The sequence below is a fragment of the Lissotriton vulgaris genome, unplaced genomic scaffold (assembly GCF_964263255.1).
Source record: "Lissotriton vulgaris unplaced genomic scaffold, aLisVul1.2 SCAFFOLD_1872, whole genome shotgun sequence".
NCBI classification, from domain to species: Eukaryota; Metazoa; Chordata; class Amphibia; order Caudata; family Salamandridae; genus Lissotriton; species Lissotriton vulgaris.
In genome coordinates, this window is record NW_028248775.1 from 85,923 (window position 1) to 109,590 (window position 23,668).

At 49.3% G+C, this 23,668-nt stretch overlaps 1 protein-coding gene across 2 annotated transcripts in view; it reads left to right on the forward strand.

The window, feature by feature from the left end:
* Positions 1-23,668, forward strand: part of LOC147663831 (uncharacterized) — a 48,350-nt gene that overhangs the window by 18,972 nt on the left and 5,710 nt on the right. The window contains exon 2 of one of the 2 annotated variants that reach the window (XM_086950174.1): positions 19,903-21,738. The exons of the other annotated variant lie outside the window; for it this stretch is intronic. Coding sequence (XP_086806300.1) covers positions 19,914-21,272 — 1,359 coding nt within the window. The 5' untranslated portion in view covers positions 19,903-19,913 and the 3' untranslated portion in view covers positions 21,273-21,738. The remainder of the gene's footprint in view (positions 1-19,902; positions 21,739-23,668) is intronic. 2 annotated transcript variants of the gene reach the window in all.

Here is a 23,668-nt window from a genome sequence, read left to right on the forward strand (position 1 = left end):
GACGAAGAGTGGTGAATCCAACAGCGAAGTAAATAAGAGAAGGGCGATCCAGCACCGGGCTAAGGGGGAGCGTGGCAATTACAGCACCGGGCTAACGAGGACAGATCCAGCACCGGGCTATGGCAGAGGAGATCCTCCGGACCGGGCGGGGTAAAGAAAAGGGGAGCCAGCAAGAGGATAAATAAACGGAGACCTCGCAAAACCGAGTTAAAAAGGGGAGAACGATATATCAAGCACTGGAGGTAAAAAGGGGGAAACATCGCGAAGGTTAAAAGGGTAAGATTTAGTAAAAGCGGTGCAAGTTTGAGTAAGAATAGATCATCCAGGGCAGCTAAAGGAAACAAGACGGAGGGAAGAGAGGGGAGGGGGGAGGAGAAATGCGACACGGCGGGAAGGGGAGGGACAACCAAACAAGACGGAGGGAAGAGAGGGGAGGGGGGAGGAGAAATGCGACACGGCGGGAAGGGGAGGGGGCGGAGCGGGTAAACCAAGACGGACGTGCACGGGCTTTTAAGCTCAATGCGCATGCGCATTGAGCTTAAAAGTCACGGGCACTGCAAGGAATCACCACGATTCCTTGCAAGTTGGGGAAAGAGTGGATAAGTCCCAATACTCTTGCTTGCTCGATGCGCATGCGCATCGACAGGCGAGACCTAAAAAGGATTTTAGAGCACAGTGTCCTGGAGGGTACAAACAATAAACGCGGAGTCTCTCAGTTGGGGACCTTTCGAAGTCTTCGGTTCCAGTCTTGAGACAGCTGGAGGTGGCCACAGGTCCGGAGATGCACTCGAGAAAAGGAAAAGAAAAGCAGCCACGTTAGGGGCTGGGGTCGGTATATACAACAGGTGAGAGGAGGGTAGGGTAGTGAGGGATCACCAGGGTGCTACCACCAACTCTAGCAGTCTTATAGTGTAGACGGCGGCCAAGGTACGACGATAGTGACCACCCTCAGGTTACCCCGTCCCACCCCGTGATTTAAACAACCCTTGAAAACGTCCTCGTACCTTGTGGAGCCACACTTCTCCCCTGGAAGTGTGGCGGGGCGGCTCGTGGTATCGTTGGCCTCCTGGCTTGTCGTCACTCAGCTCCAGGAGTCCCAGCAGCGGTTCCACGATAGTTCCTCCGTCTTCTTCCGTGGCGTCCTCCTCGTGCTTCAGCTGGCGTTCCGAAGGTTCTGCGCCGACAATCCAAGACGGGGCTTCCTTAAACGCCCCCAGCTCTTCTGATTGGGCAGCGTCAGATGACGTCCGCTTACCTGATTGGCCGACCATTGGAGAACACGCCCCCAGCGTCACAGAGGCTGGATACAGAGATGAATGTACCGGAGGCAGAGCCGGGGAAACCCAGGAAATGTCCAAAGGATCCTGCGGACGGGGTGGAAAGGAAGAAACGTTAGCAAGTACACCCCGTCCGTCCGAGTCAGGAAGCTCATCTAGGTCAGGGAGCTCGGCTTCGAGACACATCCCACCCCCAGGATTGACCCGATCGGGGGGAATCGGATAGCGGGACAGAAAGTCAACATTTCCTTGCAAGGTACCCTTTCGATGACGGACCTCGATCTGGAAAGACTGCAGGGCCAAAAACCAACGCAGAATGCGATCGTTGTTCCCCCTGTTACGCTGAAGCCAAGTTAAGGGAGCATGGTCCGTGTACAACACAAACGGTCTCCCCTCGAGATAGTATCTCAGTTTTTCTACTCCCCAACGGACAGCTAGGCACTCCTTCTCAATCGTAGAATACGCCTGCTCCCTAGGAAACAACTTGCGACTGATAAAGAGCACCGGTCTTTCAGCCCCATTCTCGTCTTCCTGGGAAAGAACCGCTCCAATGCCAACCCCAGAAGCGTCCGTCTGGAGAATGAACGGCTTGAGGAAATCAGGGGAAATGAGGACAGATGCAGAAGTCAAAGCGTCCTTCAAGGCTTGGAAAGCCGAAGACTGTACCAGAGAAGGAGCGGGGAGTGCAGCAGACTTGATGTTCTTCCCGAGGAGGTCTGTGAGAGGAGCTGCCAGACTAGCAAACTGAGCAATGAACCTGCGGTAATAACCCACCAACCCCAAGAAGGCCCTGAGCTCTTTTTTTGAAGAGGGGTAGGGTAAAGTTTGATCGCTTCCAGTTTCTCAGTCTGAGGCTTAATTTGTCCATCCCCCAAAAGGTACCCAAGATATTTGACCTGCTGGAAAGCAAATCGGGACTTCTTCGCATTAATGTGGAGATTGGCATCCCTTAGACTGGTCAGTATGTTCCCAAGGTGTTGTAAATGGTCATCCCAGGTTTTGCTAAATACTACAATGTCGTCCAGGTAGGCTGACGCGTATTGTAAGTGAGGTGCCAGCAGTGTATCCATGACCCTCTGAAACGTTGCTGGCGCCCCATGCAAGCCAAAGGGAAGTACCGTGAAATGGTAATGACCAGATGGGGTTGAGAATGCCGTCTTTTCCATGTCTTTGGGAGCAAGGGGTATCTGCCAATATCCCTTGGTGAGATCTATGGTGGTGATATACCGAGCCTCCCCAAGACGTTCCAGTAATTCATCGACCCTAGGCAAGGGGTATGCATCTTGTTTAGACACCCGATTAACGGCCCTGAAGTCGATGCAAAAGCGGATACTACCATCAGGCTTCGGTACCAAGACCACCGGCGAGCACCAGTTGCTGTGGGAAGGGACTATGATTCCGGACTTCAGCATACTGTCTACCTCGGCCTGGAATGCTGAGCGTCTTGCCTCGGGATTCGGTAGGGCTTCTGTTTTACCACTGTATTGGGGAGAGTAGGTATACTGTGCTCCGCCAAGTGGGTACGGCCCGGTTGATCCGAGAAGACTACTGAATGAGATAAGAGCAGATTCTTAACTTCTTGTTGCTGGATAACAGATAGTTCAGGATTGACAGGGGCATCACTAACTGTATGGTCTGTATTGAGTACAGGAGACACCACGTTGACTGTCTGAGGGGGTGGACCTAACCATTTTTTAAGGATGTTAATATGGTACATTTGGGTTTTGCCTCTTCCTAACTGTACCAGGTACGTGGTGCGTCCTATTTTCCTCAAAATTTTGAAGGATCCCTGCCACTCCTTCCTCATTTTATGTGTAGAGGAGGGTAATAGAATCAAAACCCAGTCACCTACATCCAACACCCTCCACTTTGTACCACGATCATACAGGGTTTTCTGTTTGGTTTGAGCTACCGCTAAATGCTCGTGAGCAAGCGTCCTAAGTTTGTGTAGCCTGCTCTGGAGTTGTCTGGTGTAATCCAACAGGGCCTCAGCTTCCTGTGCCCCCTCAGTCTCCCAACTATCCTTCGTGATCTCAAGGAGTGTTCTAGGGGGTCTCCCGAACAATAATTCAAATGGAGAGGTCCCTAGACTGGACTGCTTCTGGCTACGGAGTACAAAGAGGGCCAGGGGCAATAACTGATCCCAGTTCTTTCCATCACCCGACAACAACTTTTTTAAGGTTAGTTTAAGGGAGCCGTTGTATCGCTCAACCAAACCGTCTGTTTGTGGGTGATACACAGACGTCTTGATGTGTTTGATGTTTAACTGTTTGCATACCTGTTGCATCAAACGGGAAACAAAAGGGGTGCCCTGATCGGTACCGATCTCTTTTGGAAAACCCATGCGAGAGAACACTTCAACTAACCTCTGGGCTATCGCTACTGAAGTGGCTGCTTTAAGAGGAAAAGCCTCGGGATACCGCGTGGGGTAATCAACCAAAACCAAGGCGTATTGATGTCCTCGGGAGGATTTCGGTAAGGGCCCGATTAAGTCCATTCCTATACGATCAAATGGGACCCCTATAATAGGCATGGGTACCAAAGGGGCAGGTGGTGGTGTGTAGGGGTTCTGTTTCTGGCATATTCTGCACTCCTGACAATATTTCTGTACTTGGGCGTAAATACCTGGCCAGAAAAAGTGTCGCAATATAGATAGACTCGTCTTTTCTACCCCAGAGTGGCCAGCTAACAAATGGGCATGACCAAAGAATAGTATCTGATCACGAAAATCATTCGGGACCAGCAGTTGAGGTTCAGCATCAGCCTTGGCGAGTCTGTACAGGAGACCATTCTTTTCAACAAAAGTGGGATAGGTCCTAGTGGTCGGATCCTGTCCATTTCGTGCAACCTGCCATGCATTGGTGAGACTTGCATCGTTCAATTGGGCAGTCCTAAAATGGGTGTCCCTGGCCCAGGGTTCTGCAGCTAACAAGGTATCATGGGGAAGGGATAAGTGGTGAAGGGTATCCAATAACAAAGTACTAAATGAAGGATTATCAGTCCCTATGATTATGGGTTCAGGTAAACCAGCCATAACTCCCACAACAACTTCCATGTTTTTCCCTGAAGGCGTGTGAAGCGTGACTTTAGCTATAGGATAGTCCTTAACGTCCCCATGGACACAACGGATACTGACCCGTTTCCCTGGAATGAGGGAGTTGCGGTCTACCAGCTCTTCCCTTATAACTGAATGTTTGCAACCGGAATCTAATAATGCTCTTATACTAGTACCGTTCAAAGAGACACGTACATAGAAAGTGGTTCCGGTTTCCTGTGCATAGAGGATCGACCTTGGGGCATAGCTCACGTCCATAGGTTCGTCTTCTCTTTCTTTTTTTTTTCCGACAAAACCGAGCAATATGCCCCCATTCACCACAGTCATAGCATTGAGGTCCTGAATTGGGAAGTTCGGGTCGTTGGAACCGTACCTTTGGAGGATCGGGGATGGGTTTTTGGAACCTTTTATCAGTTTTAACAGGTGGTAAGACTTTAGCGTTTTTTTCGGGTTCCTTCATATAAGGCTTACCCTGAGCCCGGGCATAACAAGTTGCCATTTCTATAGCATGCTCCAATGTTAACCCTGCATGTTGCTTAAGCCACCTCTGGGTACTAAAGGGAAGTGCCTCGATGAACTGTTCAAGATATACTTTGTTCATAATGGCGTCGATGTTTCCTTCATGGGGCTTTAGCCATAAGTCCGCAGACTCCTTTAATTTGAAAAACAAGGTTTTAGGTAAATCCCCGGGTGACCCTTTCTCTTGACGAAACCGCAGTCGATGGGTTTCCTCGTCTACCCCCAATCTATCGAGGATATACTGCTTCACAACCGCATAGGCAGTTGTTCCATCCCGGTTTACTGTTTGATAAGCTGCCTGGGCCTCACCAGTTAGCAATGGCGCCAAATAGAAGGGCCACCTATCGCCCGGCCAGGAACTAGCTCTTGCCGCTCTTTCAAAGTTCAAAAAGAAAGCAAGGGGGTCTTCCCCTGGACTAAACTTCTGAAACGGTACAACAGTGCCCGGAGGTGGAGCTGTAGCCCTTCCCTGTCCTATTACAGTCATTAGTTGTGTTTGTCCCTCCGCCAATTTTAGAATGTTATCGGACTGCGTTTGGATGGCTTGGGAAAACGCAGTTCGGTCTGCTTCCATTTGGGTCAAGAGTTCCTCCATTCTGTATGGGATGGCGTGGTTCACTGCTTGATCCGAGTCACGACACCACTTGTGGGGAACGGGGGCGGGAGAATGAGAGTCGCCACGACTGTGAGTCTATCTTTAACCACTTTATTTGGTTTGAAGACACCGAGGCAGGTTCAAAAAGGATTTTAGAGCACAGTGTCCTGGAGGGTACAAACAATAAACGCGGAGTCTCTCAGTTGGGGACCTTCCGAAGTCTTCGGTTCCAGTCTTGAGACAGATGGAGGTGGCCACAGGTCCGGAGATGCACTCGAGAAAAGGAAAAGAAAAGCAGCCACGTTAGGGGCTGGGGTCGGTATATACAACAGGTGAGAGGAGGGTAGGGTAGTGAGGGATCACCAGGGTGCTACCACCAACTCTAGCAGTCTTGTAGTGTAGACGGCGGCCAAGGTACGACGATAGTGACCACCCTCAGGCTACCCCGTCCCACCTCGTGATTTAAACAACACTTGAAAACGCCCTCGTACCTTGTGGAGCCACACTTCTCCTCTGGAAGTGTGGCGGGGCGGCTCGTGGTATCGTTGGCCTCCTGGCTTGTCGTCACTCAGCTCCAGGGGTCCCAGCAGCGGTTCCACGATAGTTCCTCCGTCTTCTTCCATGGCGTCCTCCTCGTGCTTCGGCTGGCGTTCCGAAGGTTCCGCGCCGACAATCCAAGACGGGGCTTCCTTAAACACCCCCAGCTCTTCTGATTGGGCAGCGTCAGATGACGTCCGCTCACCTGATTGGCCGACCGTTGGAGAACAGGCCCCCAGCGTCACAGAGGCTGGATACAGAGATGAATGTACCGGAGGCAGAGCCGGGGAAACCCAGGAAATGTACAAAGGATCCTGCGGACGGGGTGGAAAGGAAGAAACGTTAGCAAGTACACCCCGTCCGTCCGAGTCAGGAAGCTCATCTAGGTCAGGGAGCTCGGCTTCGTGACATACCCGAAAAGAGATGCCACTACCCAGGACAAAGTGGGCCGACCCAGTGCCAGTCCTGCTCACAGTGGGTTTGGATGGTCCATTTGCTCATTCAGAGTTCTCTTTGCCCGGCTCCTTGGTGCGGTGTCCATGGTGAGGCCTGGTGTCATTCTGTCCTGCTGTATGGGCTGGGGGAGCAGTCCGTCCCGAGGAATGACGTGCAAGGAGAGGGGATACGTTTATGGCCCACTAGTCGTAATCTTGGGTCCGTCCTCTGGGCCTGTCTTGGTGGCCCTTCCCAGGCCGGGGCATTCAACAGGAGCGCACCTGCCTCCCTGAAGGTGACTGCACACCCTTGCAGCTACCTCACATCTGACTCCCAGGAAGTTGGGGCCCACCCAAGGTGACCATCAGGAGAGGGCACTCAGCTGACATTCACCCTCCTGATAGTGCCAGGCGTAGCTGTCACTGGCCCTTCCCTTCCAGGGCGAGGCCCCGGAGCTGGCGTGCCTTTCATGTGGCATTTCTAAACACTATGCACAGGGTTGGCTTCCAAACTTTGGGGAATAAGCGAGGATTTAAGGGGTACATGATACTTAAAGAGGTATGAAAGCAGTGGAGCGTGGGGGAAGCCGTCACTGCTTTGAGGGGAATGGGCTTAGATTTAGAATCTACTTTCAGTGCACACTTGAGTCAAAGAAGGGGGCGCCCTTTATGATCAGCAAACTCCTCCGTGAAGCTTTTGTTTTTTGTGCGTGTTTTCAGTCGTATGTTTGACATGGTGTATGTGATGCACCCTGCGTACATACATGGGACCTCCACACTGCCTGTAACGGGACGTGTGTTTTTGGGGGTGGGGACATGTCACGCAATTTGTATTAATAAAAGTGAAGTTTAGTACAGAAAGCCCGCCTGCGTATTTAATTACTTTATACTATGGGCCTGAGGTGAAAATCCTCGCAGTTGTAACATTTTAATACAATTCACATTGAAAGAAAACCAATTACAAATCGAATGAAGCATTCGACATCATCTCTGTCCGTGTGCATGCCTGCGGTGATCTGCTCGCTTGCGCGCCCCGAGTCAGCTTTGTATAAGATCCTTTCACTTCCCCATGTAAGAACACGCGTGGCAGAAGTTTGAGAATCTGGAACACATTAGTAAAGCAGAGTTGCGCCTAGCGATGAGTTCTGCATGACGTAGACACACGTGTTTGTGAAAGAATGAAAAGAATGCTTTAGTCGCGAACCGTTGTGTTTGTTCCAGGCCTTTTGAATTCCATTCCACAGCCCACGCGTGTTTGCCAATCTCGCTCCCTTGTATGAACTTCCTTTGTCCCACTGTTGTACTTCATGCTCGAAACACGTCTTCTCTGTTGTGCTCTTGTTGTGTTTTATGAAAGATTCACGTATTATTATCCTTTCAGTTGCACAGGCCTGTCAGTGGCTTCATTTAGAGACTGACGGGCTGTCCCTGGGTTTATCCACTACTGTTTCTTGTTATCACGAGTGAGTAAGGCTGCAAAACGTCGCAGCTGTCGAGGTCAAACATTATATACTACTTTGCAAGTTGAAAACATTCTGTATTTAAATGTTTTTTGTGTTCAAGCAACGTCCTTGAGAAAGTCGGCCGTGCAGTGAGAACAAACAAGGGGAGAGGCTGAGCGCCACCATTGTTTTGTCGTGTGTACTTTAGCTGTGATCTTTGCATCCGTGTGCTTCCTCCAAGTTCAAAGTTAGCAGCCCCTCTTCACTGGCTGAATTGTAATTTATGATCCGGCGAGTGTGGCACTACCTTCCCTGAACTTATTTCGCACAGGTTCAAATAGGGGACATTTTTAAAGGTGCAATGATTTTTAGCTGCGTTTTTTCCTGCCAGCACACATGATGCCACCGTGTGTAACATCATCTTCTCACACGGTCTCCTGGCGAAGAGCCGACATCAAACAAGGAGAGGATGAGCCGAAACCCGTGCATGGAGAGGGTTTCCAGCTCTCGCGGAGGCGCTGCGTAGCTGATGCACACAGGTGTTTGCACCTTCCCTGGGACATGGGTGCTACTTTAGAATCTTTTCTTAGTGTTTTTGGGTGACGTCAGAAGGGACTGCCCCGGTGAGTGCAGGGCTCTAAGTTGTGCCCCTCCTCTTGGCACCGCGAGCTAGAAGGCCCCTCCAAGGCTTTAAATGGGATGAAAAAACTGGGGGGGAAGGGGGCTCATAAAGGGGCGTGGCTATTGTAATTAAGGGCGCGGCTTAAAACACATAAGCTAAACATTCGTGTTTAGCATAGTGTGCCACCCGACTTGTATTTCGCTGCTTCTGTCATTGCATCCAGATATTATACAACAAGTCATATCAAACTTAGTAACTATGGCTTGTATATAATATTGAGAAAGCTTCCACTTAAAGCCCTGGTGACACCACGACGATGTTGCTGCTCCTGAGTTTTAATAGAGCGCGCAGGTCAACTGACTATAATTTTACCAAATACGCATTGGGCCCATAAATTCAATAAAATGTAAACAGTTTGCAGCAAATAACCTATCTACCTATCTTAACTAGTCCTACCTAACTTTAACTAGTCCCTAACCATTTCCTCTGCTACCAGAAAATTACTGATAGAGCGCGCAGGTCACCCGACTATAATTTTACCATATACGCATTGGGCCCATAAATTCAATTCACCATATTTATTAATCGGGTAACCTTACACTCTACTACCAGTAACCCAGTTCCTTCCTATTTATTTCCAAGTACCGACTTACCAATCCACTGTTACGGGTACCTATGATCACAATGGATCAGGGAGCTAGCTGTAAAAGAAAGGCAGACACAAAATACAAATACCATTTGCTATGTTTGCACTCATATAATAACCAAGGACACAGGAAGCTTTCAAAGTCTTTATCTAATCTTCATCAAGGTCAGAAAGTAAAATGTTTACAGCAATTAAATATCAATAACCAGGAGCATAAAAATAGTATAGCTATGCAAGAAGAGAATAAATCCAACCATTTAGAACTCTGAAGGGAAGGGAAGAACAGGGAACATACTAATAAGAATTTTCAGAAATTAGACAGGATATGTAGTGACTAAAGGACGGGGAAAAATAAGGAACAGACGAGAATATCACAGTTTGAATATACCCCTTGAAGGTGGGTAAGGGAAAAAGAATTGTAATCTGTGTATAGGAAATTCTAAGATAACATGCGGCTATAGGGAGGGTAAGACTGGAACATGCTAAAGTTTCGGAGAAATTATTTAATACAGTAAAGGGTGGGTAAAGTGAGGGACCATCTATTTATTCAGGGACAGTGTTTATTCACCTATAAGGTAGGGGAAAAACGGAACAAGCTAATGAAAGCACTTTCACGATTTCAGTATTTTATAAAAGGTAGGGTAAGAACAGGGCACATATGCAATTACGATTTAGCAAAAGTTCAGGCAAAGATAAGGATAAAGGATGCAAGCGTGTTTACCTAACAGCTTTATATTTACCTATCACGGTGTGGAGACCAACCCTGGCTACGGGTCAGTTAAGGACAGTAGGAACCCAAGGAAAGACAGTCGCCAGTAGGCCAGCAAGTGCAGAATAGAACCCCAAGACAGGACAGGAAAACCAGATTAGGATCAGGACAGGACCACCAAGGTAAGAGCAGCACCCGCAGTTCGGTAGCAACGCCTGCGCTCCACCCTCTCTGCAGCTATCAGTCGGAACCCTGATTGGGTTATCGAATTGCCCAGCAAAGTGCTCCGCCAGCACTTAAGGTCACCAAAACCCCGCTTGGGTCTCTGGAAATTACGGACAGAGTGCTCCGCAGCTCTCTGTATCAGTCACCTATTGAGTGCGTTGGGTCAGTGACAGGTCAGCTATTGGGACAATTTCTCTAGCTAAACCTAGGCTAGTTATACTGTTTTCGGGTCAGTGCACCACCCCCAAATGTTGCAAGTGTAAGAATCCCCAATTTCGATTGGTCCAAGGAAAGGACAGGTCATCACACCAGCTAGGATTTGACTTTCTTAAGCTCAATATTAGCATTTCAGGGACCTCCCATTGGATTTGGGGTTCCCATGACATGGGTCTCCACCTAACAATGGCATACATAGATTTTATTACAATTGTTTCAAATGCACTACATTTCGGCTCCGTTTGCTGGGCAACAGGTCGATTCCCAGGAGCATCTTGACTGTGGCTGCCAGCTGGCTGTGTTCCACTGGTACAAGGTTTTCTTCCCTCTGCTAGGATGGCATGCGCAGTAGGGACTTCCAAGATGGAGTATTATGCACCTCCCAGGCCCAAAAGATTCGTCACATGAAAAGTAAAGGAAAACAATTTAGAACATAGAACTAAATGAATACACTGTATACCAGGAATCCCTATATGACTCCCCTTACTTTATACTAACTATAGAATTAAGATTAGTGCACAGACACACAGCACAACAAAAGCTGCAGGGCAAGCATCGGACATGTGAGAACACAAAGCGGCCATTTTAGAGCTAGTGCGCAAGTGCAAAGATTTCCCACCAGAACTGCGAGTACGTCACGTCACGTCACGTGAGTGTGACCAACGCATGCGCAGAAGAAATTCCCACAAAGCAGCGGCCATTTTTAGAGGCAAGCGTTTTAGGATGAGTAAACACATAGGCAAGCGTTACTGGGAGACCCCGTGTAATATAAAATGTGCAATATTAGTAACACAAACATGTTGATTACAGTTATTAACATTATTTGAGGTTCTTGATACAAGCAAGTCACTTTACGTGCAAATCCTAGTCTAGTCTAGTCTAGTCTGGATATTTGTATTGCGCAGACATATCACATCCCGTAAGGGAGTCTCATGCTCCATCAGTTTCAAAAAGAGAAGGGAAGTCCAGAGAGAAAATGACTCTCTACCCCTACAACGCTCCCCTGCCAGACGTCATGCCGTTACTTCTCCACTAGTGAGAATTGAGCAGTGCGAGCACACACACATCCATGTGCCTGCTGTCACTGCAGTCCAAACAAAAACTGGCCGCCTGTGCCAGGGCACAAAAATCAGAGCCCGATAGAGACCCATTTTGAGGCCCCTTTTAAAAAACTGCCGTTGCTCAGCACAGGTGAGACCCAGCTCACTTAAAGCCCTGGGCCCCTCCACGACAAATAAGGCAGTGACTGACTCAATGCCCTGCCTGTTCCAAAGTCCCTCCTCCTCCCCAACCTTGGAAATATTAAAAAAGTTGGCAGGTCTGGTTGACCTTAAACAAGATTCTGCATTCTTAGTGCTGGTAGAAGAACCAATCTGTGGTGAGACGTGAAGAACGGGTAGTAGCCATTGCTGCTTGTGCTTGACCGTTTGATGTCCAGTGGGCCCCCTTCACCGCCCAACCTTGTGTTCTTGGCAGCCTGTGGCCTGTCTCCTGAGCTCTGTCTGCAGGGCTCTGTTGCATTGGTTCCACTGCAGACAGCAGCCATATAGAGTCACCACAGATGGTCACAATAGGGCAACACAGCATCAAAAACACTTTCTTGGAGCTGGATGCTCCAGGGCTAAGATGTTTTGTGCTGAGAAATCACAAACTGACTGGCAGCAATGCCTCGCATCACCGCTACAAGAGGATAATGTGGGGGTCCAGTGGGACGGGATTCAAACACAGCAGGGGACAGCTCAGCTTCCCACTCTAGTAGGACAGGAAGGCACTTTTTGGGGGGGCATTTGGGATTTTGCATAGGGCTGATGGTTTTGGAAGAGGGAACGGAGAACTGCTGCTGTGTGTATTCATTCCCTTTGCCTTAATTGGCCATGAATATGTCCTTCTTTATTGTCATTCATTTTGTTTACATGTCGTACTTGCTGAGGGCACCCAGCTTTTTGATACAGTAACAGTGGCCACAAGGCACCAGTTAGTTTGCTTTATAACACCTTAAATGTACACCATAATTATATTTCTGGTTTAGTCCCTGTGCCAGATTGTATAGGGCCTTCTGTGTGTGTGTGTGTTTTTCTTTTTGTATTGTTTCTAACTTTAAATGCCCCACTTGTCTGCTTATGAACTAAAGACTTGTTGGTGGTCAAAGGGTCAGCTCTCACTGAACATTGACACTGTAGATTGTACTTACTGGAATCGCATAGTATCTGAGTTTCTAAATCTCGTACCACCACATTGAGTATTTTTCGACGGTTGGACTTCTTAACCTTGGAGAAGGGTTAACTTTGATATCCAATTTGAGAGAAATACCCTGTGAGCCCTTGGGACACCAATGGTAGATATCAGTACCTACTACGTATACTCCTGAGTAATGACTGACTACTACAAGTTTCCAAGAAAATTCTATGAGTACTCCCTTTACCCAATCTCTACAGAAGGATTTGGGTGAGGAATCTCCACCTTGGGATATTTTAGAAAAGAATCGAAATTTGCCTAGCTTACGTAACGGTAAGTTTCAATTCTATTAAGGACACGGAGGCGAGGATTATGCTATATCTTCCTTCGCTTTATTAACATAAAGAAACCACAGCAGCTCAGGAAAAGATATAATAAGAACAAAAAATGCTTTAAACATAAAGCATTGACGTAATGTTCAACAAAAAATCAACAACTCCCAAGAGTCTCTTTGCTTATAATAATAGTCCATAGTCCTTTGTCTCTGTCCATCATCACTATATAACCGGACTTCCCATCATCTTCCTCCTCTTTCTTCGCGCAGATCACGCTTAAGCCTCATTGGTCCTGTTTAGCCCCGTCGTTGCCTGCCAAAAAAGGAACAGCATCAGCGAGGTGGCCCAGGAAATGCGAGGAGCATTCAGTGAACGACACAGTACTGACAACGTAAAGGAAAACGCTTTACTTACTGCTATACGGGTGGGTAGAGACACCACTGTAGTCCGGGTGGGATAATCCTCGCCTCCGTGTCCTTAATAGAATTGAAACTTACCGTTACGTAAGCTAGGCAAATTTCGATTCTATGTCCGGACCGGAGGCTTCAGATTATGCTAGTTTAAAGCTTACTTACCACCAACTGAGCCAAATCTACCACCGGCTTAAAATAAAACCTCTTGAAGGTGGAATCCGAGGACCAATCCGCAGCTCGCATTAGGTCCTCCAGACGAGCACCCACTGAGAATGCCTTAGAGGCCATGGCCCCCCTGGCGGAGTGTGCTCCAAAGAGAGAAGTATTGATGCCCGCTTCCTGCATGACCCAACGCACCCACCGAGCAATAGTGGGGGAGGAGACAGCTTTGTGTGGCTTCCGCAGGGCAATCAACAACTGACGCTCGCCCGGAGGGCGCAGATCCAAAGTCAGGTCCTCATATGCTTTGAGGCATTGCACGACACACAACTTAGGAGTGTCAGTAAAGGCTGGATAAGAAATGGAACGCGACGACGTATTAGTGCGTCGGCCCACCGTAAAAGTAACCCCATCCGGGGAAAAAACGCGTGCAGAAACATCCAGCGCGCGCACGTCCGAGACGCGCCTACAAGAGACCAGACATAACAACATGGCTAATTTCGCCGAGAGCTCCTTAAGAGACAGATAAGAATTCGCTGGCCACGACAGGAACAGATTCAGAACCAAATTGACGTCCCAAAGGACGGAGTACCTGGGTTCCGGCGGCAGTGCGAGGCGAACCGCTCGCAGAAGCCGGCACACAAAAGGGTGTTCCGGATGGCCATCGATGTTATCATGGCCCGCAGATATCGCCGACCGGATAGCATTGATCGTCCTATACGCTAAACCCTTGTCGGCCAAATGAGCCAGGAAATTCAGCACAGGAACAAGGCCGGCGACCATGGGATCCAAATCCCTTCGTAAACACCAACGCATCCACTTAAGCCAAGCGGATCTGTAACGCTTCGTCGTACTATCGGCCCATGCTTTGGAGAGCAAGTGCGCAGCTGACCCCGAAAGGCCCGGGAGCGTCCAGCGTCTCCTGAGAGCCTCCACGCCACGAGGCGGAGAGTGTTCTGCATGACGAGAGGGTGAGGTTCCTGATCCGGGCTCGTCAGGAGCAGAGGAAACAGGGGGAGTAGGATTGGAAAATCCCAAGAAAGTTCCAGAAGAACCGGAAACCATACTTGAGACCTCCACAGCGGTGTAACCAACACCAGTTCCGCACCCTGGCGGCGTATTTGAGCCGCCGTTCGCATGATCATGGAGAACGGGGGAAACGCAAACGGCTGTTCCCGACTCCAATCCTGCAAGAACGCGTCCGTGGCCTCCGCCAGAGGGTCCGGCCTCCAGCTGTAGAACCGCGGCAGCTGGTGGTCGAGACGGGACGCGAAGAGGTCCACCGAGAAGGGGCCCCAAAGGGAGTGTAGCCACCGGAAGACTCCCGGATCCAGTTTCCACTGGCTGGCATCCCTGAGATGTTGAGAGTGCCAATCCGCCACCTGATTGCGCTGGCCTGGCAGATACTCCGCCGTCACCGCAATGTGACGAGACAGGCAATAATCCCAGAAGTCCTTCGCTAAGTCCGCCAAGACGCGGGACCGAGGACCTCCCAGGTGGTTCACATACCGGACCGCCGAAATATTGTCCATCCGCAGCAGGACACAGGCCTTGACCGAATCCTTGGTCCAACAGCGAACAGCGAAGGAGCCCGCCAGGAGCTCCAAACAATTGATATGCAATTGCTGTTCTTCTGACGACCAGGCGCCGCCGGTGGAAAAATCCCCGCACCGGGCGCCCCAGCCCGACCTGCTGGCGTCGGACTCTATGATCAAGTCCGGAGCCGACCCGAAGATCGCTCGCCCATTCCATGCCTCCATGTGAGACAGCACCATGACATCTCCTCCTTCACTTCGTCCGTGAGGGGGACCCACTGATCGTAACACATCCCACGGCGCAAATGCTGCGCCTTCAGGCGCTGAAGAGCCCTGTAGTGCAGCGGGCCCGGGAAAATCGCCTGGATGGAGGACGATAGAAGACCCACCACCTTGGCGACATGGCGCAGAGACGTACGGTCCCTCGCGATCGTCTGCCGAAGCAGGTGACGTATCTTTGCGACCTTCCGACCCGGAAGGCTCAAGACCGCCTGTACCGAGTCCACCACGAAACCTAAAAAGGTGATCTGCTGAGTGGGAACCAAAACCGACTTGGAGCCGTTGATGACGAACCCCAGCCTCTGAAGCAGGCCGACAGCTTGGCGCAGCTGTCCTGCCAGCACCTCGAGGATGTCGTCTAAGTATACCAGCATACGGACCCCCTGACTTCTGAGAAACTCCACTACCGGGTGGAGGACCTTCGTGAAGCACCACGGGGCCGAAGAAAGACCGAACGGCAGGGCGGTGAATTCGAACACCTTGCCGTCCCACAGGAATTGTAGGAAACGACGATGAGGGGGGTGGATGGGAACGACCAAGTAGGCATCCCTGAGATCCAGTCGCACCGTCCAATCCCGAGGGAGGAGCACGTCCCGAAGGAGGTGGATCCCCTCCATCTTGAAGTGACGGTAGACCAACCACCCATTGAACTCCTTGAGATTGATCACAGGCCTCTTGCCCCCATCCGTCTTGTCTACCAAGAAGACGTTGCTGAGGAACCCATGTGGGTGGCGCGTTGATAGACGGATGGCTCCCTTGCGCAGCAAGTCTGAGACCTCCTCGTCTATCAATCGCGCGTCGGAGTCTGAAAAAAACATCGGGCGCGGGGGCCTCGCCTGAGTTGGCTGGTCGCAAAACTCTATATGGAAACCTCTCACAGTTTGCAAAACCCAAGCATCGGCAGTGAGCAATTCCCACTCCCCGTAAAAGCTTGCCAGCCGCCCCCCAATCGGAACATGATCCAAGCAAAGTACACTTACCGGGGGCATTTCCTTGTCCGGAGTTCTTCTTGAACCCTCTGCCACCATAGCGCTGTCCCCTCGTGGGGTAGAAGTTGGTGTAGTTGGCCGAGGTCTGGTACTGACCTCTTCCGGAGCCTTGTCCACGGTTGTTGGTCTGCTGACCACGGCCGATCGCGCGGCCCCTGCCGCGACCGGCCCCTCCAGAAAAACGTTGGTGGAACACCCTCTTGATGCTGGACTGGGCCTTGTCCAGCGACGTGAACGTATTCACGAACTTTCCCAGCTCGCGGATGAAAGGTTCACCGAAAAGGCCACCCTGGGCCACGGCACCTGCCTCCGACGAGGCCAGGTCCCCCAGCTTCGGATCCAGCTTGATAAGGAGCGAACGCCGCCTCTCCGTGGATAGGGCACAGTTGGCGTTGCCCAAAAATACGATCACCCTCTGGGCCCAGTTGGAGAGCACCTCCGGTGAAATGGCGGTGCCATTCGCTCGGGCCTCCTCCGCCATATCAAGGATCTTCGTGGCGGGCCCGACCGCATCCAACAGCTTGTCCTGGCAGGCCCGCCAGGACCGGTCGATCCCCTTCCTGGGGTCCTTCATGAATTTCGCCTGGAAGGTGGCCATCTTGGGGTCCAATTCCGGTGTCATGGCCACTTTCCCTTCCAGAGTAGGCCGAGGGCATTCTCCGCGCAGGCAACCCCTCGCCTCCTTCTCCAGGGGCTTGCGCAGCCTGCCCGCGACAAACTTCGCCACCGTCTCCCCCGGGGCCCAGGCCGCGGATCGGGGGTGGACGATCTCGTCCGGGTCCAGCATGCCCGACTCGTCTCGGGGCATCTCCTTCGCTGAAGGTGTCGGGAGCCAAGAGCGGGTCGACTCCCCGTCGTCATCCGTGTCCGGGGAGTCGTAGATCGGGGAGGCGGGCGCCGTAGACACGTCGCCCGAAGTGCCAGGGTCCACCAAGGGCGCCGGGGGCACCGCCGTCGCCTTGGCCAGGAAGGCGTCACGAAGTCGCTCGAAAGCGCCCTTGTCCACGCCTTGGGCCTCCGATGAAGGTCCCTCACCACGGGGTCTCTTCGGAGCGGGTGGCAACCCGCCGGACGTCCCCGGGAGTTCGGGGGACGGAGGCACCTGCGCCGCTGCCAGCTTCGCACACTCCTCCACGATGCGGGCAGAGAGGCGGTCCTCCATGGGCCCTACCACCTCCGTCACGCAACGATAGATGGAGTTGTCCACCGCCTGATAAAACTCATCATCCTGCAGATAGGGGCAGGCCTCCTCATCGTACTCCCCTTCCATCTCGGAACCAAGGGGCAAATGCGGGGCACCCAAGAGGGCGGCAACCGAGAAAGTTCTCGAATGTGGGCAGGCCCAGCGGCTGCGATCACGTTTTTGGGCCAGCTGACGTGGCAGGTGGGCTGCACCAACCCCCAAGCGCGCAGACCCTCCTCGCCGGGACCGGGTCTACGTACCCCTCAAGCGCGCTAGGCCACACACGGAAAAGAGGTGCACAGATCTCGCCCGAGGGCGATTCACGCGGTCAGAACCGCTATACAGACCCCAGAGGGCGTCAAAATTGGTAAAGTACAGACCCGGATCACCAGGTGTCAGAGGGGTACGCGAGGGTCGGCCCCTGCGCAAGCAGACCCCACGGCGTGGCTCCTCGCACTGCGGAGGCGCGCCGGAGGGTCGGCGAGACGACAGGCCGCCCCCTTGAGGTCTATGTACACACCGCACACAAGTGGGAATAAAGTCGCGTAGGAACGATAGAACGTTCCCGCAACCGGGGACTCTGAAAGGGAATAAACCATGCAAGGAGTCCCCAAAGACCGCACACAAGACAATCAATCACAATAAAAAGAAGTCGAAACAGAAAAGCACTTATCTGGCTGCGGGAGCAGCGAAGAAAGAGGAGGAAGATGATGGGAAGTCCGGTTATATAGTGATGATGGACAGAGACAAAGGACTATGGACTATTATTATAAGCAAAGAGACTCTTGGGAGTTGTTGATTTTTTGTTGAACATTACGTCAATGCTTTATGTTTAAAGCATTTTTTGTTCTTATTATATCTTTTCCTGAGCTGCTGTGGTTTCTTTATGTTAATAAAGCGAAGGAAGATATAGCATAATCTGAAGCCTCCGGTCCTGACATAGAATTGGGTGAAATGGTGATATTTGCAATTTAAAAAAAAAATAAAGGGGTTAAAAAGTAATAGGTGTTACAGGTTTTTTTTTAGGTCGAGCCTAGCGGCAGCGCATGTGCTGCTCTGTGAGGCATGCTGTGATGAAGTATGGACTTGAAGCCCCGCCGACTCTCCGCCCATATTTTTCATTGGCTTGTCTCATTGTTATTCGTAAATACTGGCTTCTGATTTGTTAATAGGCTTGTTAGTCCCTCCTTAATACGGCCTTGTCTTTGTTTGTAACCTCCCATAAGGACTTGTCCTTTTACTTCAGTTGTTACACAGTATGTCTTATTTAGTCTGTAAGCACTATTTTCTTTAATGAGTTTCTCCTACTGCAGCCACAACATGCTTTCCCGCAACATTCAGCGCACCATACGCGCTTTCACTTTCCAAGCAGTGCGGGACAATGGTGGCCGCTTATTTGAAATGAAATAGGTCTCGCATTTACAAGATTTGAGCTATTGGCATTGAAAATAACAATGCCTTTTATTAATGTGTTAATTATTAAAACAGATAAAAGCCATTGTCATTTACAATGCCAATAGCTTAAACTCTCGCAAATGCGAGACCTATTGCATTGCAAATGCTTGTTTTCCTTAGTCCCCCGTTTTTGTACCTTCTTTTGTATCTGTTTGGTTAAGTAAGGACACAGGCTTGTGTCCCACTTTATGTATTAATGTTCAACAACTGTTTGTTTATTGATAAGTAAATACTAGACCTCTGTCCGACTGGACATGTCCACTTAATATAGAAACAATTGAGTCTATATTTATTGTTTGGTTTCCTATTTTGAATTTCTCTAGGGACCGTTGTTGTTTAAAATAAAGAAATATTTTCAGCAGTTTAATCAAAACAGAACCAGCTTTACGTGTGGCAACTTTCAGTTTGATTCCCACCCTCCTGTACAAGAGAATTATGAATATACCATTATCTGCAAACGCCGTTGCGTGTTGAGGAAAGGAGGAAAGGAGGTTTACAGTAGAGTGAGGTGCTGGGCTAGATATTCCTTGTCCTATCAACGGCAATACCAGCTCTCTTAGCTTTCACACTCTGCTGGCAAGTAATGTTATGTACTTATTACAGGCAAGTATTGTAGAGTTCTTTGAATTAGAGCTTTATCCTGGACTTCACATCAGCGGCCAGAAGGAGTTTGATGAGCTGCGTTTTCACTAAAAGTAGCTGGGTTTTAGTGGTGCCTATTTACTAGACCCAGGACTACCAGCTTCAGTCCTCTTTGCGCTAGCATCCCTTCTTCTACTGATGACCACCTGATTTGCCTTGCTCAGACCCCCCAATACTGAATTCCTACTTTTAAATCTTCTTGTTTCCTTTGGTTTATGCTATGTGCTAGTGTACAGACATCGCATAGTGAAAACAATGAAAGTAGCACTAAGGAGTGTGCTAAAGAACTGTGCGGTGCATACTTGAGATCTTAATGTTTAGCCCAAGATTCATTCAGGCATTATAATTCTACCAGATACTAAATTTCCCAGCTATAGAGTTTAACCGTTTAGATTTCCTTTGGTGTATTTTATTTCCTTATTGTGGTGGATTATAACATCAACTTTCTTCTTTCCAACAGAGGCCACAGCCATGGACATGAATGAAAATGTACATTGCAACAAGATGCTAGAACTTGTTGATGAACTATCACGGAGAGTCGAAGAAGATGCACACTGGTGTTCAGAGCAAGAAGAACTAGTTCGACAACAGCAAGAAGAACGACAGACACAGAAAAACATTACAGGAAATGGGCTGGATCCACCCACTGCACGTGTAGCAGACCCCTTCCCAGATGGTTGCATCGATGGAGATGAACCAATCCACTGTACTCCATGTGACCAAAGCCCCAGTGAAATAGAGCAACTCCAGACCGTTCCCACCACAGATGTTCTCTATATTTGTAATGAATGCGGGAGAAGTTTTGGCAGCAATACCGCTCTTGAGGCGCACAAAGAAAGCGCTGCATGCCAATTGAACCAGTGTGTGAAATGTAGCAAATATTTCAGCGATTGCTTGTCATTCATCATCCATCAGAGAACGCACACAGAGGAGAAACCGTACGAGTGCCCTGACTGCCGAGAATGTTTCAGTGACAATGTATCATTCCAGGTGCACCAGAGAACCCATGTTAGAGAGGAAACATGCTTATGCTCAGAGTGTGGCCAAAGCTTCAGTGGACAAGCAGCACTTGCCGTGCACCAGAGAATTCACGCAGGACCGAGCCTTTTTACCTGCAATGAATGTGGAAACACCTTCAGGTATAGGTCCTCCCTTGTCAGACACCAGAAAATTCACGGTGAAGAACAGCCCCTCAAAGAAATTACCAGTGGGTCTCAAATCTTAAAACAGAAGAAAGAACGGGAGAAGCCCTTCGCTTGCACAGAATGTGGACGAACTTTTTGTCTTGAATCCGCTCTTGTGACGCATCAGAAGACTCACTCCAAAGAAAGAATCTTTCAGTGCAGCCAGTGCACTAAATCGTTCACGCAAAGGTTTTTATTACGTAATCACCTGACAACCCACAGTGAACAGAAGCCCTACGTGTGTGACGAATGTGGGAAGACCTTTGGGCAAGGGTCACAGTTAAAGATTCATCGGAGAGCCCATAGAGGGGAGAAACCCTTCACCTGCACTGAATGTGGGAAGAGCTTCAGCGTCAGCTCGTCCCTCGTCCGGCATCAGAGGGTCCACACGGGGGAGCGGCCCTTTGCGTGTAGTATTTGTGGACGATGCTTCAGTATCAAAAGCAATATGGTGTCGCATGAAAGATGGCACAATGGAGTAAGACCCTACAACTGCCTCGAATGTGGGAAGGGATTCCGATTCAGCACCCCCTTCCTGCGACACCAGGAAAGGCACATGTTAATGAGAGAGAAGACTGTTCAGCGGAGAGAGGTCACGTGCCCTTCAGTGACGGAAGAAACTGAAACGGCTGTTCTGGACAATTGATGGTTAACAGGGAATGTTATGCTAGGTACAAATCCAAATAATGTTATAAAAAAGAAATTTGACATGGAGATATGCAATCCTCAGAGTAACGCTGATCATGCATTGATTATAGATCGACACCTATTGCGAAGCTGGTTATAAATCATGGACAAGTACCCATTGTGAATCTACTTCTTAGGAAAAAAGGAGCTCAGGAAAACGTGATTATTAGACGTGTCTTCTGATGATCAAATATTGTAGCTTGTGACTCCTGAAGCTGCTGCACTGTAAGAGGTATTAAAACCCCCCTCATCCCCTGGTGGCACGTAAAACTAAGAATTTGTGCAGAGCTTCCATGGTTTCTTGCAGTGCCTCTGGTTTGAAGCTCTGTGACGGCACAGAGCCTTGCAGTGATGTTTACACTACTACCACCAAAAGGAAACCTGTTCTTTATGCCATGTTTTAAACGGAACATTGTGTGAGCTCGGTGAGTTTTCCATGCACTAATCGACCAATGTGCCTTCAACTGAATGCTACTGAGTGAAGCTGTACAAAACCCAGGTTTTTCCAGTGCACACAGACTGAAAGTACCCTGTTAGCACCTGAGTCTTAAGCTCTACATAACGACCTAAGCATTCAGAAGAGAATTGCTTTTCACCCTTGTTCTGTTGTATTCCACATATCTCTTGCTCCTACCTCAATATTTGTTGTGGGTGTGTTGGTGCCTCAGTTTTAGCCATGGCTCCTTTTGGCACTTTAGTGCTCTCTCGTGTTGTTAGTCACTAGGAAATTGACTGACTCATTTTGTTTTCTAGGGTCAAAGCAGTCTAGACTTCCATTCAGTACTCATTGGGCACCTCGCCATTTAACTAACCCCCAAAAGTGTGATCAAGAGCACAGTAAAAAATGGACATCCATGACTAGCCATGTATAGATCATTAGCGCCCATGGTTTATGCATGAACGTTAGAAACAGCATCTATCACAATTAGTATTTATTGGAAAGGTCGTGAGAGGGACCCTGGATGGAATTTATTGGCCAGTGTAAGACCTTGCTAACCTTTTCCAAGCTAGGCTGGACAGTGTTGGGCATGTTGGGCATTGGGTCTGTTGCTGTATATCTAACTGATATCAAACACTTCTGAACGCGGTATAAGTCGAACAAAGATGTTTTGCTTCGTGTCTGACTACTAGCAAGCTATACAGCCCAGCGTAAATTGTAGATGTACACCTGGCCCATGAACAAATCAATCGGTTTTGGACTGTTTAGGAGTGCTGTGGATCTGCATTGAACAGTAAACCGTGTATCACAAACTCCTTTGGGATTTATGTTTCAGCGGACGGTATATCTGTCACCGTTATGACGGTTCAACCCATCCGCCGAGATGCAAATTAGGCCCTGAATGTATTGCATGGCATATAGAATGTACTGATCGGTTGCAGAGAGGAGAACGAGTGGACAATAAAGGGAGTCAGGAAACCCTCGCTCTTGGATTTTTGCATTAACCGGTTCCTGCCTGACTCAGAACAAAAGCAGGGATGTATTTTATTCCCTCACCAAGGAAACTGTCTGAATCATGTAGTTCGGAAAATGTCGACAGTTCCTTAGTGTAGGCAAAAGCCTCAGCTCTGTGGAAATATGTCGAGGCAGCAGTTTTATGTATCTTAATTAAAGAACGCTTGAAATGTTTGCGGAGGGCTGTCGGGTTTAATGCAATCTCATAGCTGTATGGTTTTGAATGTATCTTTGCCTAAACCGTTGTATGCCTTTCTTGAAACATGTATATAATCACTCTTAGAGTTACTGTCATTTATTTTGCTGACTCTGTTGTGGCCTACTGTAGAATTAGTCAAAGTAGATTGAACTGGTGCCTCTGTGTCAGAGTCCGCACCACGTTGGGTCAGTCCGTGATTCTGAAAGACTGGTGGATCTTACAGACATGTGACTAGAGAATGCAACTGTGGCATCAATATGTCGCGACAACTCCACTTTCTCTGAGCCAAGCTGTCCTTTTTAAAAACTGGGCTTCCATTAATGGCTTGTGTCACTGCTGGTGCATCTAGATGCGTCTTCATCGTAACAAAACGTAAAAAAACAAGGGATCCCGATCCAGTAGAAGCAGCATGAGTATTCCATAATTCACAAAAATGGCTTGGGGTATCGGGCTGGAAGTTGGGCAGAAGGATTTCAGGGTTGTAGGAGCCCTACTGCAGTGTCCGGGCTGCGTCTCACTCTGTCCTGGATTCCTCTGTATTCAGGACGTTAGCTGAAGACATGCACGGCAACTGTACACAGTGTGTGTACATCAGGAACAGGATGAACACGAACACCTGAGTCTGTCTGAGCGACTGGTTTTTACTCTGAGAAAATCCAGTTCCATTAAATTAATTTTAACTGTGTCATTCCAGGCAGGCAGC